General features: G+C 33.6%; 1 protein-coding gene across 7 annotated transcripts in view; it reads right to left on the bottom strand.

The window, feature by feature from the left end:
- Window positions 1-15688, bottom strand: part of LOC127852963 (fibrillin-1-like) — a 30752-nt gene that overhangs the window by 2812 nt on the left and 12252 nt on the right. For 4 of the 7 annotated variants that reach the window (XM_052387053.1, XM_052387055.1, XM_052387054.1 and 1 more), the window contains exons 1-22: window positions 14737-14882; window positions 14114-14306; window positions 13747-13896; window positions 12244-12411; window positions 11871-11993; window positions 11506-11631; window positions 10826-10960; window positions 10585-10698; window positions 9551-9811; window positions 9208-9330; window positions 8959-9084; window positions 8079-8204; window positions 7687-7818; window positions 7371-7448; window positions 4892-5068; window positions 4538-4657; window positions 4156-4278; window positions 3832-3951; window positions 1484-1606; window positions 1075-1335; window positions 546-806; window positions 144-427 (exon numbers count right to left, since the gene is read on the bottom strand). In XM_052387053.1, coding sequence (XP_052243013.1) covers window positions 4205-4278; window positions 4538-4657; window positions 4892-5068; window positions 7371-7448; window positions 7687-7818; window positions 8079-8204; window positions 8959-9084; window positions 9208-9330; window positions 9551-9811; window positions 10585-10698; window positions 10826-10960; window positions 11506-11631; window positions 11871-11993; window positions 12244-12411; window positions 13747-13896; window positions 14114-14183 — 2103 coding nt within the window. In that variant the 5' untranslated portion in view covers window positions 14184-14306; window positions 14737-14882 and the 3' untranslated portion in view covers window positions 144-427; window positions 546-806; window positions 1075-1335; ... (1 more) ...; window positions 3832-3951; window positions 4156-4204. Of the gene's footprint in view, window positions 1-143; window positions 428-545; window positions 807-1074; window positions 1336-1483; window positions 1607-3831; window positions 3952-4155; window positions 4279-4537; window positions 4658-4891; window positions 5069-7370; window positions 7449-7686; window positions 7819-8078; window positions 8205-8958; window positions 9085-9207; window positions 9331-9550; window positions 9812-10584; window positions 10699-10825; window positions 10961-11505; window positions 11632-11870; window positions 11994-12243; window positions 12443-13746; window positions 13917-14113; window positions 14307-14736; window positions 14989-15273; window positions 15660-15688 lie in introns of those variants that run through there. The other 3 variants (XM_052387049.1, XM_052387050.1, XM_052387051.1) reach the window with 2 other exon arrangements.

Here is a 15688-nt window from a genome sequence, read left to right on the forward strand (position 1 = left end):
AATCAACGGCTAAAACGTACACAAGTTCTAAGACAACAAATTGCAATGCACGGTCACATAAATAATGAATGCCATGTTTACATATATATACATACACATTTTAACTGATGGCATAGTTGTCAAACCAATCACCACTGACGTACCTTTAGAAACGTTTTCACACATTCTTCTTGTTTCATCTAATACAAAGCCTTTCTTGCAGAAACATTTGTATCCACCTAAGGTATTGTGACATTTTTTTTGGAATCGACGCAAACATCGGTCTGGCATTCATCGATGTCTTCTTCGCACGTGTTGCCTTTCCAAAATTCGGTACAAAAGCACGACCCATGGACATGATCGCATGACTGGGTCTGAGACAGTGTGTTATGTGTTGTGCACTGACAAGGCATTGAACACTTGTCCCCATAAGTGTTGTCCGAACAAGCTGTAAACAAGTTTTTTTTATAATTTAGACATAAAGGAAACAGTGTGAGCAAAATTATAAGATGTCTCAATGGGTTATAACAGACATACGCCAATAGTAATATGAAATCGGATCCAACCTATACACTTGTTTCCTGGTAAGCTTCGTCTGAACCCTGTTTTACAAATGCATTCGTAGCTTCCTGGTGCTTCAATGCACGTTGAATTAGAAGAACACGTTGTATTGTTATCGCACTCTTTGACATCCTCATTGCACGTCTTGCCCGTCCAACCTGGTTCACAGATGCACGAGCCGTCGTTCGTTTTACACTCTGACGTGTGTGTCATATTGCAAGGGCACGTTTCTTGACAGCTGGCTCCAAAGTGACCTTGTTGACACTCTGAATCAGTTAATGTATCAAATGTAAACGGTAAGATTGGCTAGAGATTATGAATAAACAGAAGTTTATACGTCAAGAAGGCTAAATAATTGTAATGTTGTTTATTCACACAAAAGTAAATATGAAATTTATGTATAAAATAAAATAACATTATACAATAATATAACACGAGCTGTTAAACGAGCTGTTAAATGGAGCGTTTATATATTCAATTCATGTGATTTTTAGTGTATACATATAATTACCAAAAAAATGAATTCATACATACCTTGGCATTGTTCGAAAGCGTTTTTCAGATATCCTGTATTGCATTTGCACGTGTATCCACCGGGGTTGTTGACACACGTTGAGCGCGAAGGGCAGATGTTAGCAGATGTGATGCATTCGTCAACGTCTTCGTAGCAATCTACGCCTGTCCATCCTTTCTTACACGTGCATGTCCCACTTGTGCGATTGCACATTAGTGTATTCGTAGCATTGCAGATACATATGTTTGCACACTTTTCACCGTGTGTCCCTTCATTGCACACTATAAAGTAAGAACAATAATACGCAACTATCTTCTGTTGGTGCTTTATACATATAGAGCTTAATATTCTGATTTAAGTTAAAATGACGCGTTCTTACTAACGCATTAAAATTAAGTAAATAAGATCTAATTAATATATAGTATTTACCCTGACAAGTGTTATTGTCGTCTTGCAAGAAGTAACCAAGTTCACACTGACAAAAATAACTACCGAGAGTGTTGTTGCAAATCTGGTTACATCGATGCTGTCCTGTTTCACACTCATTAACGTCTGAAACATTTACCCCACTTTTTTATCTCGATCTTTTTGATAATATATTTTAATGTATACTGTTTTAATGTATTTACCTATGCAAGCATCAATAACCCCATGATTTAAGAAAAACAATAAATCATTATACGTTAGCGGTTAACACTCTTGACCTAATAACAGAACTTGTACTATTTTAAGGATGAGTAACGATTACGCAATATTTGTTTTGATTTGAAGGACAAGTATATGCATTTAGAATTGTATGAACTCAATACTCTTTCGCCGACGTATTAATATACGTGTGTTCTATGTTTATTTTTGCTTGTACCTTATTGTGTTTTGTGTCTTTAAATCATTTTTGCAAACGCATGACTTAAAGTTTGTTTCAATAAATTAACAAAGATATTTATTTCACGTAGATTCAACTGTCATGCAGTACATGTACCCTGTATTAATCATCGACGTTGTTTTGCGTCATCTGTGACATCACTTGTTTGCCATAAGCGATGTAATATGTGGATATTTGATGAAATGCATCTATGAAGATGCATCGGTTTTGCTGATGATAAAACAGGTTCTTTTTATTGCAATATCTGTTAAAGCTTATACAAACAATTTGTGTTTTTTAGTGGAATAAAAATTAATCCATTAATTCGCATAGACATTGTGTTATATTGTTGGCCTTTCCGACAGACACAGCGTGTTTATTTTTCAAGTAAATGATGTCACATGTATGTTTTCATTTTAGTACTTTGCAAGCAGTTTTTGTTTATATCAATCATGAAAGAATATTACTCTTTGTAATATTGTAATGCGTATGCCGCTACAAATGGATCATGTTTAGGTAACTTTTTAAATATATTATTTTCATATTACATTATTGTATTTAAAAATCCGTAATATAATGTTTATTTAAAAGGGCCTTTTTACAGATGTTGGCATGTATTGAAGTTTGTCATTAAATGCTTTATATTGATAAATGTAAAGTTTGGATCTTTATAGCTCCAGTTAACAACAAGAATAACTTAAGAAAAAAGTAACCCTAAACAGGGCTCGCCCTGGAGTAAAAGTCTATCGCTTAGACCACACGGCCATCCATCCTCATACGATAAGTGATGTATTTTATACTTTATACAAGCAATCCTCATTATTCAACGTTTCGCGTTGCAACGCTTTAAAATTTTCAGGTTTTAAAGGCCCTAAAAAGGTGACACATCCAATTATTATGCATATAAACTGGTCTAATTTTTACCCGATTTCAGTAACTCTTGCATAAAAAATGCTAATAACACAGCTTAGGTGCAATGTTGTCAAGAATTATGGAAGATATGCCCGTTTCATAATTGGAAGAAATGTTTACAACTTTGCAACTAACGTGATGTGTAGACTCAAAGCGGTGACGTATGCTAAAAAGGAAATTCAATTTTATTTCTATTTTAAACAACTTTTTACCAGCAGAAAGTAACTTATTAGATCACTACACACGTTTTAATCATTAAGAAGAGACCTACTTTGTGACTGATACCGGAAAACGTTGAAAATCAACGACATATTTTTGGTGACCTGAGTCACTTTTACTTTCACTTTCCCGAGTAAACAGCGATGTAAATAAACTGATTAATTGTTTGTAAACACAATTGACTTAGAGGACACTGTATTTTGAGCTCAAAACAAGTTGTATTGCTAATTTTTTATGGTAATGTCCAATAGCATATATATATATATATATATTGTTTTTTGATAACCTTTAAAAATAAAATATGAAAAAAATATTTAAAAATCGGTAAATAATTACGGATCGTCTCCTTTATAAGGCCTTTAAAATCATCAAAAGATGCATATAATGAATATTATTTTAGAGCATGGTAAATGTTTAGTATGACTGTTTCCTCACAAATATCATAACTTCAACGAAAATTTGTGAATCTTTTTTTTAATTTTTCAATTTATCAAAACGGGAAAAAGCCCCTTTAAGGATTGAAATTAATGCAGCAACGTTTCTGCGATTAAGCACACATCGTGGTATTATCAGTTTGAGAATTGCGTTCGAAATCGCATTATTGAAATCAAAGTTGTATTCTATCCTTAAATTATTTTCATTATCACGAAGTTTAACTTGTTTTACCGTGCACTTTCACCGTTGTCTGAGCATTAATTGTAGCATAAATTTGATTCTGAATAGTACGTGCTTGTGAATTTTAACGCCGAATAATATTTCGGTTGTTATTGAGTAGATGATCTACCTGTACAGACTGGACCATTGTATCCCTTCGGGCATACACACACTACTTTGCCATTAGTAACGGAACAGGTAGCGTTTGCAGAACAGGTTACCTTTTGCTCGGTGGTACAACTTTCTGCCGCTGAAATATTAACAAAAACCTAATTCGATACATTTCCTTTGTGTACATTATGAAGTACATGGTTAGCACTGTTAGTTTCCGGTAAAATTAAGCCCCGGAATTAAGCTTTGCGTCTGAAACTTATGAAGGGCGCATGTTGTGTTTATATTTAAGTTAAACAATATATTATCAATTTTATATTATCAGATTTGCATTTATACGTACGTATACACGACTTCCGGTCGATAAGGTCAAGCAAAAAACCCGCTTGGCACTAACATCTGTAGCTACCAATAGTATTGTCACATTGCTGTTCACACCCATGAGCTCCTTTGCATTCGTTTATGTCTAGTGAATAAAATATATAATATAATCATCATTATAGTATAATGTAAATGTATAGTATGCTATGTATAGTCTATTTTTCTGGACATTCAACATGCGATTACTTTTTGCATTTAAGTGGCACGATTGGTGTCGTTATTTCAAACCATATACAACTGTATCAAAGTGTCCGGTTACATTCGCATTTATTAAACTGATGAAAAACAAACTCGCAAATAGGCTTTTTTCAATTGGTGCATATGCGCATAGAAATAGCAAATACCTAAGCATTGTCCTTGCTGTAGAAGAAAACCAACTCTACAACCACATGCGAAGCTTCCTTGTGTGTTGGTGCAAGTCTGGTCACAGTTATTCAGGCCTGTATCGATGCATTCATTCTTGTCTGCATAATGAACATATTTAAACAATATTACTACCATTGTTTGAAAAAGTTACTAAGAAAATAGCTTACAAGAAGTCAGATATGTTGTAGACATATGCGATATTACTAATATACATGCTGTTTATAGTGACACTATATCTGCAGTATGTATTAATTAACACTTTGTAAAGACAGATGTGTTTGAGCAATTTAAAGTCTTAGTTTTCAATTAAATGTAGCACAACACGCGCATACCCTCACATAGCCCTGAGGTTGAATTTCTCTTATATCCCACCATGCATGCACAGGTCGCGTTGCCAGGTGTATTCAAACAACGTGTGTGCGGTTCATTACACGTTATCAGGTTGTCTATGCATTCGTCAATGTCGACGTCACAACTGACACCAAACCATCCCGAGTCGCAGACGCAACCTTTGGAAAATATTAAATATTCAACTGAAACAATCTTTATACCTAGACAAAAGTTATGTATTCTGTCGTGTGTTGTGCATACATACATACATTTTTAATTTGCGCTTAGTTAAGAGTGTTTGGATTAATTTCGAATATAGAGAATACATGGTTGATGCCGAGATGGAGAAAGTTTATCCGGTGAGGCTTAGAAAAAGAAAATAGGGCGAGCTTTAGCGAGCCCTATTTTTCTTTTTCGGGCCGAACCGGATAAACTTTCTCCATCTCGGCACCAACCATGTATTCTATTTATCCTGCTTCATGCCGTTGACACATTTTATCAAAGACACATGATAAATTGATATAATCATATAATTATTCTTGTCGAGCCTCCTACATGTACACAACATTCCAGACGACCGAATAACTACCGATTGTGTAACGTAAAAAATAGTTCCACTTTAAACAGTTCCTTTTAATACTTATTGGATATATGAGAAGAAATAAAAATCGAATCGAGAATGTGATATTTGTCTTGGTAAAAATGAAAGCAAATGCAGCAGAAAAACAAAACCTTAATTTTGTTTACCTTAATAAAAACTTTAATCCATTACTTATAACAAAAAAATTACAACGATATACACATTCATTTTCTGTTCTTCCATCCCTTTGTCGAAATCCATTTTCTGTTTTTCCATCCCTATTATCGAAATGTGTAATCCTGCCGTAGCGAATTATTTTATTCCTATCGAAGTTAACAATAATGAATAACGAACACACAATCCGAAATACGTTTATGATTCGTTCGATGCTTTAAACATTTTAAAAAAATACTGTTAAAACCACCATGTCAAAATTGTTTTTCCTATAATCCTGAGAGAAACTAGATAGTATGTTTTGTCTGAGAAATGACGTCACACTAGATACGTCATAAATTGTGTAATCAAGTAAATGAAAATGATAAATAAGGACAGCTGGTTCGGTTATATATTTTAAAGAAGAAAAAAAAGAATGATATATAATATATAGAAGATATTTGTTGGATTCGGAAGGTTATCGATTTTAATTCACGAGTGATCATAGAAAATAATATGTTCACGAGTGACGCAGCCACGAGTGAAAATAAATATTTTCTATGATCACGAGTGAATTAAAATCGATATCCCACCGAATCCAACAAATTTTCTTTTTATTTTATGCTTGTTTTTACAGTTTATATACATTTTTAAAGAGTTTAACTAAAGAATTTCGCTGGGATAATGACGTCATTTCGTCAAAAAAATGACGTCGTTTCACAGTTAACAGTGAAAATTATCGATAATTTTCACTGATAATTTTCACTGTTTGAAACAGTGAAATTATCAGTTTTAATTCACTGATATTTCTCTATAAACCACCGGAAAGCATAAAATAAAACGATAACAATAAATTTCAAAGGTCAAATTTTAGAACATGTTAATCGTCACAGCGTGCGTAGGAATATCCCTTCTTCCTGTTGACTGGAGATAGGAAATCTTATTCGACCCTGCTTTATTCGGTCAATGTTTGCAACAGAGGCAGGATAAAAATATTTATCCCATCATCAGACGTGCATTGTCGAAATAAACCACTGTGGAATAAATTTTCCTTTATTTCAGCAGTGCTGAAATATAGCTGTCATGCGCGGCGAAGAATGTTCATATTACTCGGAATCAACTATAAAGTAATCATTTTTAGTAAAATCGAATCAGATTCAACAAAACAAACAATTTGATACCAAGATGTAATATAGTTTTATCACATAATGCAACTCAAAAAGCAAATAAACATTATTTACAAATATTAAGTGCGCGTACTCGTGACGTCATTATTAACACGTCATACGACACAATGCATGTAGTTTCACGCTAAAGATGCAGTTGTTTAGTGTCTCTTTTTTTCATTATTTCTTAAAAATCGGGGACGTAGAGGTATGATAAACGAAAAAACAGGTTGGTTACTGATCTTTTTGTAATGTATTAGGCTCGACACGATGAAAATAATGAAACAATGTTTGCTTAAAATATCTTTGGAATTTTCCGTCTAGTTCGATTTTCCTATTCTATGTTTAAAGAAATAATTTACGACTAAGAAAATTGATGGGATAAATCGAATACTAGGTCGGTGCCGAATAAAGCAAAGTTTATCTTGCTCGGCACGAAAATCTGAACCACTCGCCAAGGCTCGTGGTTCAGATTTTCTAAGCCTCGCAAAATAAACTTTGCTTTATTCGGCACCGACCTAGTATTCTCTATATACCGTGTAGAGGCAACCTATATGATATCAAGTGTACACATTTACGTACCAACTGTTTTGGTACACACGCCATGGATACATGAACATCTTTGTGAACAATCCTTTCCAAAGTGATAACTATCACATACTGAAAAAACATCAATTTTCTTCAATATTAAAATGGTATCATTGGTCAATACACAATCCATTCATTATCGTATATTAAATTTTGAAATAAGCTATGTTGTTTAAAGGAAAATACATGCTTATAAACTATATATATGTTATTTTTTGTTGGTTTAATAAAAATTAAAAACAACACCATTATTGAAGGATTATATGATAAAAGCCGTTTATATGTGCAATTAATCATTATCAGACATTACCTGCACAGGAACGTTTGTCGTTTTGAAGTTTTATTCCTATTGGGCATTCACAAAGGAATGAACCTTGTGTGTTTGTGCATATTGCGCCACCGGAACATTTGTTCAATGTGCTGTTCAAGCACTCGTTGATATCTGTAAAGATTTATGATAAGACGTTTGCGCGAAAATTGAACACAAAACGTTATTGCAATCGAAATATCGACACGAGTAGAAATCAATTTCACAATTACTTTATAAGTTGTTGAAGTTAAATGTTTGTCCTTCATTAACAACATTTTTGAGAAAATTGTTCACTTCAGCATAGTGTTCAAACACGCCAAGTCGATCTTATTGAGAGTGTTAATCATGTCAACTTTATGTTGATATATTGTCAAAGCTATTTAAATACAAACCATTGCAGGCTCGCTCATTGTCGCCAAGATCGAATCCGGAACTACATCGACATGATGCCTTTTCACCCTTAACAACACAGTAACCGGCGCATGTCAAATTGCTGAATTCTTTACACACTTCTTCGACTGAAACGGGTTCATTAAAACTGAATTTTGCATGTTTGGTTGAGCTTTGACAAAACAAAAACCTCTACACTATTAAAGAACGTTTAAAACGATTTTTAGCATAATAATTATAAAAAATAATAATAAAAAAGAAGAAAAAATACTTTTACTAATGATTTTTCTAATTATTATTGATATTATATTAGTAATTATTTAAACTGATATCATAAAACTACTTAAAGTACTAATTCTACTACAAATACTTGTTAGTATATGTCCCACATATAAAATGAACTTAAAGAAGCAGAATAAGTATTTTCTGAAAGCGTTTATTTTTCTGAAAGCGTTTTTTGTTCGACAAAATTCCATTACCGCCATCGTCACGAAAGTCATGAAATGACATTCACGCTCGCGCTCAATCGCGGACTTGACGTTGCAATCTATAATTGCACGCTAACAATGCAAATAACTAACATACTGTAAAAGGTATATGATAAAAAAGGTTATTTTACAGCGTTGTGTTCACAACTGTAAATTATTTGGACTCATACACAGCTGGTATACTCACAGTGTACGAGTCGTTAAATGAAAAAAATTGTATAGATATATAATAGTAATAGTAGTAGTTTAATCACTAGTAGTAGTATTAATAGGAACACTCATCATTTTCGTGATATTAATGATCATAATCATCATTCTATTTATTATTATGTTATTTATTATTAGTTATTGTAGCAGTTTGTTTTAATTAATATTACTTTGTTTTTGCGTTTACCTTTCCTACACGTTTTTCGGTCATCATTGAGACGATAACCGAAATAGCAATAACAGTTGTAAAATCCTGGGTGGTTTTCACACCTCTGTTCACACTCGGCGACCCCCACGTCACACTCATCGATGTCTTTAACATACAAAATAGTTGTATATTTAGAATTATGTAGTCACAACGGGGTAAAGGTATATTGAATACAGACTTGGGGCACATGTGTCGATATTTAAATTCAGAGATTTACATGTGTAATACCTCTGCAATGGGTCGAATTGAGTCGCGTGTACCCCGATTCACAACCGCACGTGTAACTTCCGTCTGTGTTTATACATGTATTTGAACATTCATTCAGCAGTGGATCCAAGCATTCGTCGATGTCTAAAGTAAAACAGTTAAGATAATGGTAACACGGTAAACCATTTAAACTTATATGTTTATGTTCACTTATAGCCTCAACAATCTAGCTTACGCACTAAAGATAAGTGCGTAGGAATGCCAACATTTAAAGCGAGGTGCTTTAAATGCCCGTATTTTACATATACATATGTCAAATATGTAAAGGAACATACAGTATTCTGGATAAATATAATTAATGAACCTCTGCAAAAACCATCCGAATCTTCACGATACCCAGGATTGCAATCGCAAGTGAAAGATCCGATGCTATTGTGGCATGATTTACGCGCATCAGCGCACATTCCTTGAATGTCGAGGCATTCGTCTACGTCATCATCACATGTACTTCCGGTCCAGCCTCTTAGACACTCGCAGCCTCGTATTGGATGACATTGCGCTGCTCCTCGTCCAACGCAGTTGCATATTTGCTCACAATCGCGCCCCCAGTATGGTATCACGCATGCTAAACATCGATAACATATAATTAATTAGTGAAGCTACATCATTTCTGGGCCATATAGCTTTACAGTGTGCCTTTATTTCTGTAATTGTAATTGTCTAATTGTACCGAATATATGAACAAATGAGAACTATATTGCGCTCACGCATATATAAAAACGAGTATATATGGGCCGTGCTCTGTGAAAAAGGGGTTTAATGAATGTGCTTAAAGTATCGTCCCGGATTAGCCTGTGCAGTCCACATAGGCTAATCAGGGACGTCACTTTCCGGTTTTATGGTATTTTCGTTTAGATCACACACTTTTAAACACACCACGTCTGCAATTTGATGCACAATTTGATCAAGTTTTTTTATTGGATGTTTCAGTCTCAAATGTATTATTTCGTAAAATATACAGAACACACATGTGTTGCATATTTAATAAAAATAATCTTGACCATTACTTACCCCATACAATACTAAGCAACGTTTTTATCTTGATACGAATGTTTATGAAGTTTAGAACGCGCTCTAAGTTATGAAAGTAAAACTATTAATTCGAGATATATACTCAATAATTATGTAGTGCAGAATAACGGTGTTTGAGCACTGCGTTTCTCTATTGTGAGAGGTACCTATGATGTTTTAATGTTTGTCTTATTTGCAGTGTGATGCCTAATGTAAAATAAAGGATGGATTTGCTTTATTTAGCTGCTCTAATGTCAAACAATAGCATGCACTGATTTGTCACTATTCTCGGTTAACTACATATAATCTAATAAGTATAATGCTTACGTTCGCAGGATACTGAATCAACAAGCTTAAATCCAGAAAGGCAACTACACATGAAGCTGCCCACTGTGTTAGTGCATTCTTGAGGGCAAATATTCTGTTCGCATTCGTTTGCATCTGAAGCGGTAAAATAAACCTAATGCGATATATTCAGCATTAAAAGTCTTGTATGCAAGTTTATTTATCGGTTGCATTCATATTATCAGTAATAATTAAACTAGTCGTACTGCCTGTTTTGACTTACCCTCGCATCGGAGTGTTGTCTCATTGAAACTATAGCCTGCATCACAGAAGCATGTTGTTTGATTGTTTGTATCCAGTACACAACCAGACGTGTTGCTGCAGTCTTTAGTTGAATTAGCACAAGGGTCGATCTCATCTGTTACCAAAAGAAGTAATCATGAATTATTTTTTGACTATTTACAACATTAGCGAAGTCTTACGAGTAATACCAATATATCAAACAATCAAATTCTGCAAACTCTAGTAGGACACAAACTCGTATTTGTACCCAATATGTTTATAACAGAATAACTATAAACATAGAGTGATCAAAAACTAGCATCAGCGCCTTGGAACAGTCAGTGAACAGCAAACCAAACTTCACATTCTCATTGGAATTAGTGTATTAATACTTATAAACTTAATGCTAGTAAATAAAATTATTGCTTGTGTCTGTATGAATGCATCTGTACCTCAAAAGGCACGCAGTCATTGCGATGACAAATATTTATTTTGAGTTTAAGCGCTTTAAAGTGGTCGGATATCCGCGTTAGTTTTCTTGACAAGAACATGTCAAGACTCTAAAAATAAATAGAAATACAAGCAAACTCTTAGAGTGCTTTTCAAGTAAATGCTTCAACTAGTAATACTGATGATTTATATATATGAAAATGAAACATATTTATATTAAATATTAAATACCTATTTGACACGTCCACTCCGATTCATTAAAGACATATCCAGGTTGACATTTACAGCCAAATCCACCAATAGTGTTTACGCAGACTTGTGTACAATTGTGAGTCGCCTCGTTGCATTCGTTAATTTCTGGATTAATAAGTAAGCATAACTACACAAAGTAATTTATATGTCCAGAAATTGTAGTCGATATCATTTACACATATATGAATCATTTTTTAATTTTAGTGGCACAAGTTATGCCTTTATTTAATTTAATTTAAGGTAACTCACTAAACACACGTATTATAGCTAGCTTTCTATCATCACACTATCCTTATTTATTTATTCACATTTCATTGTGTTCAATAAACAAACTGTTTTCTAACCTGCACATTCATTTATAATAGTTACATCTACTCGAAATCCTTCATTGCAATCGCAGGTAAAACTTCCGTCGTTGTTTAAGCAGGTTTGATTACATGGTTTCATTGTTTTGCATTCATCTATATCTGTTAAATATAGGCATGAATGAATACACAGAAGATTTCTCAAATTTATTTTTTCACACTGGGTTGTAAACAATATATACAATTCATATATTTTAACTATTGACTTTTAAAGCTGTTCGGTCAAACAGATGTTAAAATAATAAAAACGAGAATGCCGTTTTGATCCAATGCATAAACAATAAACATATATTACTTGCAATGCTTTTGATTTAAAATGAAAAAACTTTAAACTCAACATGCCTAAATTTACCTCGGCAATCATTCGTATCTGGATCCTCTTCATAACCATCAGGACAAGGAGAACATTTGTATGTCCTGTTTTGATTTATCTGCTCAGCAACCGTTAGTCTGGTACAATTTCTTCCCAGTGAACAGGGACTATCAGCACATCCGTTAATCACGTTTTCACAATCCACTCCTGAATTTACACTTATATTTTATACCACCATCTACAAAGAAGATTATATAGATAGTGTTCAAGCGCATTAAAGCTTTTTTGCTTTGATAAAGCCCCTTTAAGTTACAAAAAGATGTTCACGTCCAAGTAAATAAAATGATTATGTAAAGTGTTTTTTATAAATATGTTGGAATAATAAAACTCCATAAACAAAACTTCTTATTAAACCAGGATAGTACTTTATTTAAGGCAATTGAGAAATTGTATAACTATACAATAAAGAACGGCAAAAACAACATAACATTAAACGTACAATTGATTAAAGCTAGATTAAATGCCTTGAACAGGTCTATGCCAAGCATTTGGGTTTAAACCAGTTAAATACCGCATCGAACCTCACTCCAAAATAAATTACTAACCTACAAGCGCTATTGAAAATCAACCGCATATGAGTGTTATGCCAATGCATACGTAACGGAAAACAAAGATATTTAATTGCCATCAAATTACTCAATGGTGTTACGTGCGCCTGAGCAACTGATTAGCAGCTTTCTGAGGCACTATGAAATGAAGTTAATACAAATATCATCTAAACTTAAGAAATAAGCATCATATTGTGAAAACCCTAGAGCATGGTAAAGTATCTCACTCAGAAGCACTAAGACAGGGGGTAAATACCCGATACCATGTTAAGGATGTATATGCAAATACTAAAGTTATTGTTTAACATTTAACATAATCAATAGTTATACCAGAAATAAACATTGTTGAGTCGGCGTAACGTTTCGCTATCAACATTCTGTCAGCGAGCAACCACGTGTTTTACAATTTAATAATGGCACACATATAACATAGGTCTGATTGAAGAACTACATGTGTATCATCATCGCCAATGTTCTTTACAGCAGTAACAATAGGCAACATAAAGTAACTACGTGTTAACCAAATTAATTATTGAACAAATGAAATTTATTGTCGTATAATCCATAGGGATAAGATGTTTGCAAATTTTTATTCTATTCTATTGGTTATGCATCTAGCTTTTAACTGATGCTGGTAAATGCAGTTTTAAATTAATGAAAATTAATTAGAATTCTAAATGTTTTACTACTTTTATAGATGTGCCCCGAACGACGATTCGTTTCAGGTTATAATATCCATTGGTGTTCGTGAAAAAAAATATGTTTATTTTGACTTGTCTTTTACGGTTATCTACTGATATAATATTACACTATATACTATCAAAATATTTAGAGCATTACAATTCATGGACGTGCGAGTTATATATGACAGAATAGAGATTACCAAACCTCAATCCTTTGAGATAACGTTTGCCTGTAAAATGATTCAACATACCACTGTATCCGCGATTACAAACGCATTCAGAATATTTGAAATATGCCTTCTCCCGTGGATCAGATCTTGTTTGGTCTGTACAGTAACCATGACCGCTGCATCCAGTGCAAAAGATGGTTGGGACAGTTTCTTGCACTGATTTCCTGCCGTCTGTATTAACGGCAACAAACCTAATTCATCAACATTTGTAGATATTTTAAAACGTCGCATTTATAACAGTTTAATACAAAAATATAGTGCTAATTTTAATGTGAAATAGAAGAGATGCTAATAATTGCCGTTTGATAATTCTTTTTAAGATTGATATGCGTAACAGTTAAAAAAGCACAGTACATCTTAAACGAACAAGCCTTCGTCTTATCCGTACCATATATCGTGTGGGATCTGATTCGTTTGCCTAAAAAATAACGTTGTTGTTTCTTTGTCGTAGACAACATGTGATGTGCTGTTACCAATGATTTCTAAGTCTAAGCCAGCCGCCAGATTCAACGAACAGGAAACATTATCTCCAACGGTTACATTTACAGTGCTGCATGTGTTCTATATCGGCATAACCATCGCTGAAAAATTGTGTGTATTTTATTTACTATATTGAGTACTCAACGTATGTTTAATATTGTTATGCAGAGTATTATTCTTGCTAATTGAACTATATTAATGTACCTTTATTCTCCGTGGACCTTTAAAATTAAAAATAAACAAATCATGACCCATGATAAACATACACACGATTTGTCATAACGACTACTTGTCTAGTTTCCGTAAACACGTCTCACTCATGTATATAAAGGAATTATACTCAATCGACCAAGCATCAATATTGTAATTCAAATATATTTCGCATATATTCGCATAAAAGGAATAGTTGTCTGCAAATAAAGCTGTTAATTAGTTTGGCTGAGTTTTGTTGGATAGGGGCTTTAAAGGTAATAAAGCCATTAAGCAACACATGCTATTATTGTATATATTGATGACTTATATTGAGGATACCTATTTCTGTCTGAATCATGTCTACGTTTTGACGTTTGTTGTTCGTATTTTCAGCTACCTCAATGTTCAAAGTGAACGCGTAGTCATAAACGCATTCCACGTTCACAGATCCATTGCATGCATGAATTGCTTTAGCAAGCGTTTCATTGTCCACCGTGTCAAGGAAACGTGGAACATAGGAAGCGTTGTGGTAATCGGCATGGCGTTTACCATCTTCGTAGAAAAACACGGATGTATTATCGTTCACAGCCCCTAAACGAAAACATTTCATGTAAGATAAGTGTGATCAAACTTTAAAATGCCTCATATGGGTCAGTAAGTGTAATCGGATAATATTTTGATGGTTAAATTTTTCATCATATTATCAAATCGTTTGCATTCCTTTGTTATAACTATTTGTTTTCCATGTAAATTTTATCTATTAAATATGTGAAATCAGGATTATATTTCTTAAACTCAGAACAAAAGCATTGGGTAAGACGATCACATTTTGTATGACGATTGCATTGTACACACATATCTTACAGCAGAACTTACATGATTGACCAAACAGAAATATTTCCGCGTCGCTAGCGTCTGCTCTAAGAACGCTTCCATTGGGATACACAAAGTCGTTGTTTTGATTTCCGTCGTTATTACCAAGGAGACCGCGTGTTTTATTTTGAAATGTCTTTGGTATGATGGTATCTAAAGAAAGCATTTCGGCCCCCACGCCTATATTTAGCGTTATTTCTGTGAAAATGAATGATAAACATTAAATTAAACATTTATATTATGATATAATTATACATATATGTATGACACACGCAAAAGCCGTTCGTCACCATGGATGGTAAGTGTTGAAGTATTGAATGCAAGAAAATCGTCTCCAGACTTTTGAAGTTCTGATGTTAAATCAATTCCGTTGCCATAGAGGGTGAAATCTACAATAATAACTTCGAAGTCAAATATA

Source organism: Dreissena polymorpha, chromosome 12, assembly GCF_020536995.1.
Source record: "Dreissena polymorpha isolate Duluth1 chromosome 12, UMN_Dpol_1.0, whole genome shotgun sequence".
Lineage (NCBI taxonomy): Eukaryota > Metazoa > Mollusca > Bivalvia > Myida > Dreissenidae > Dreissena > Dreissena polymorpha.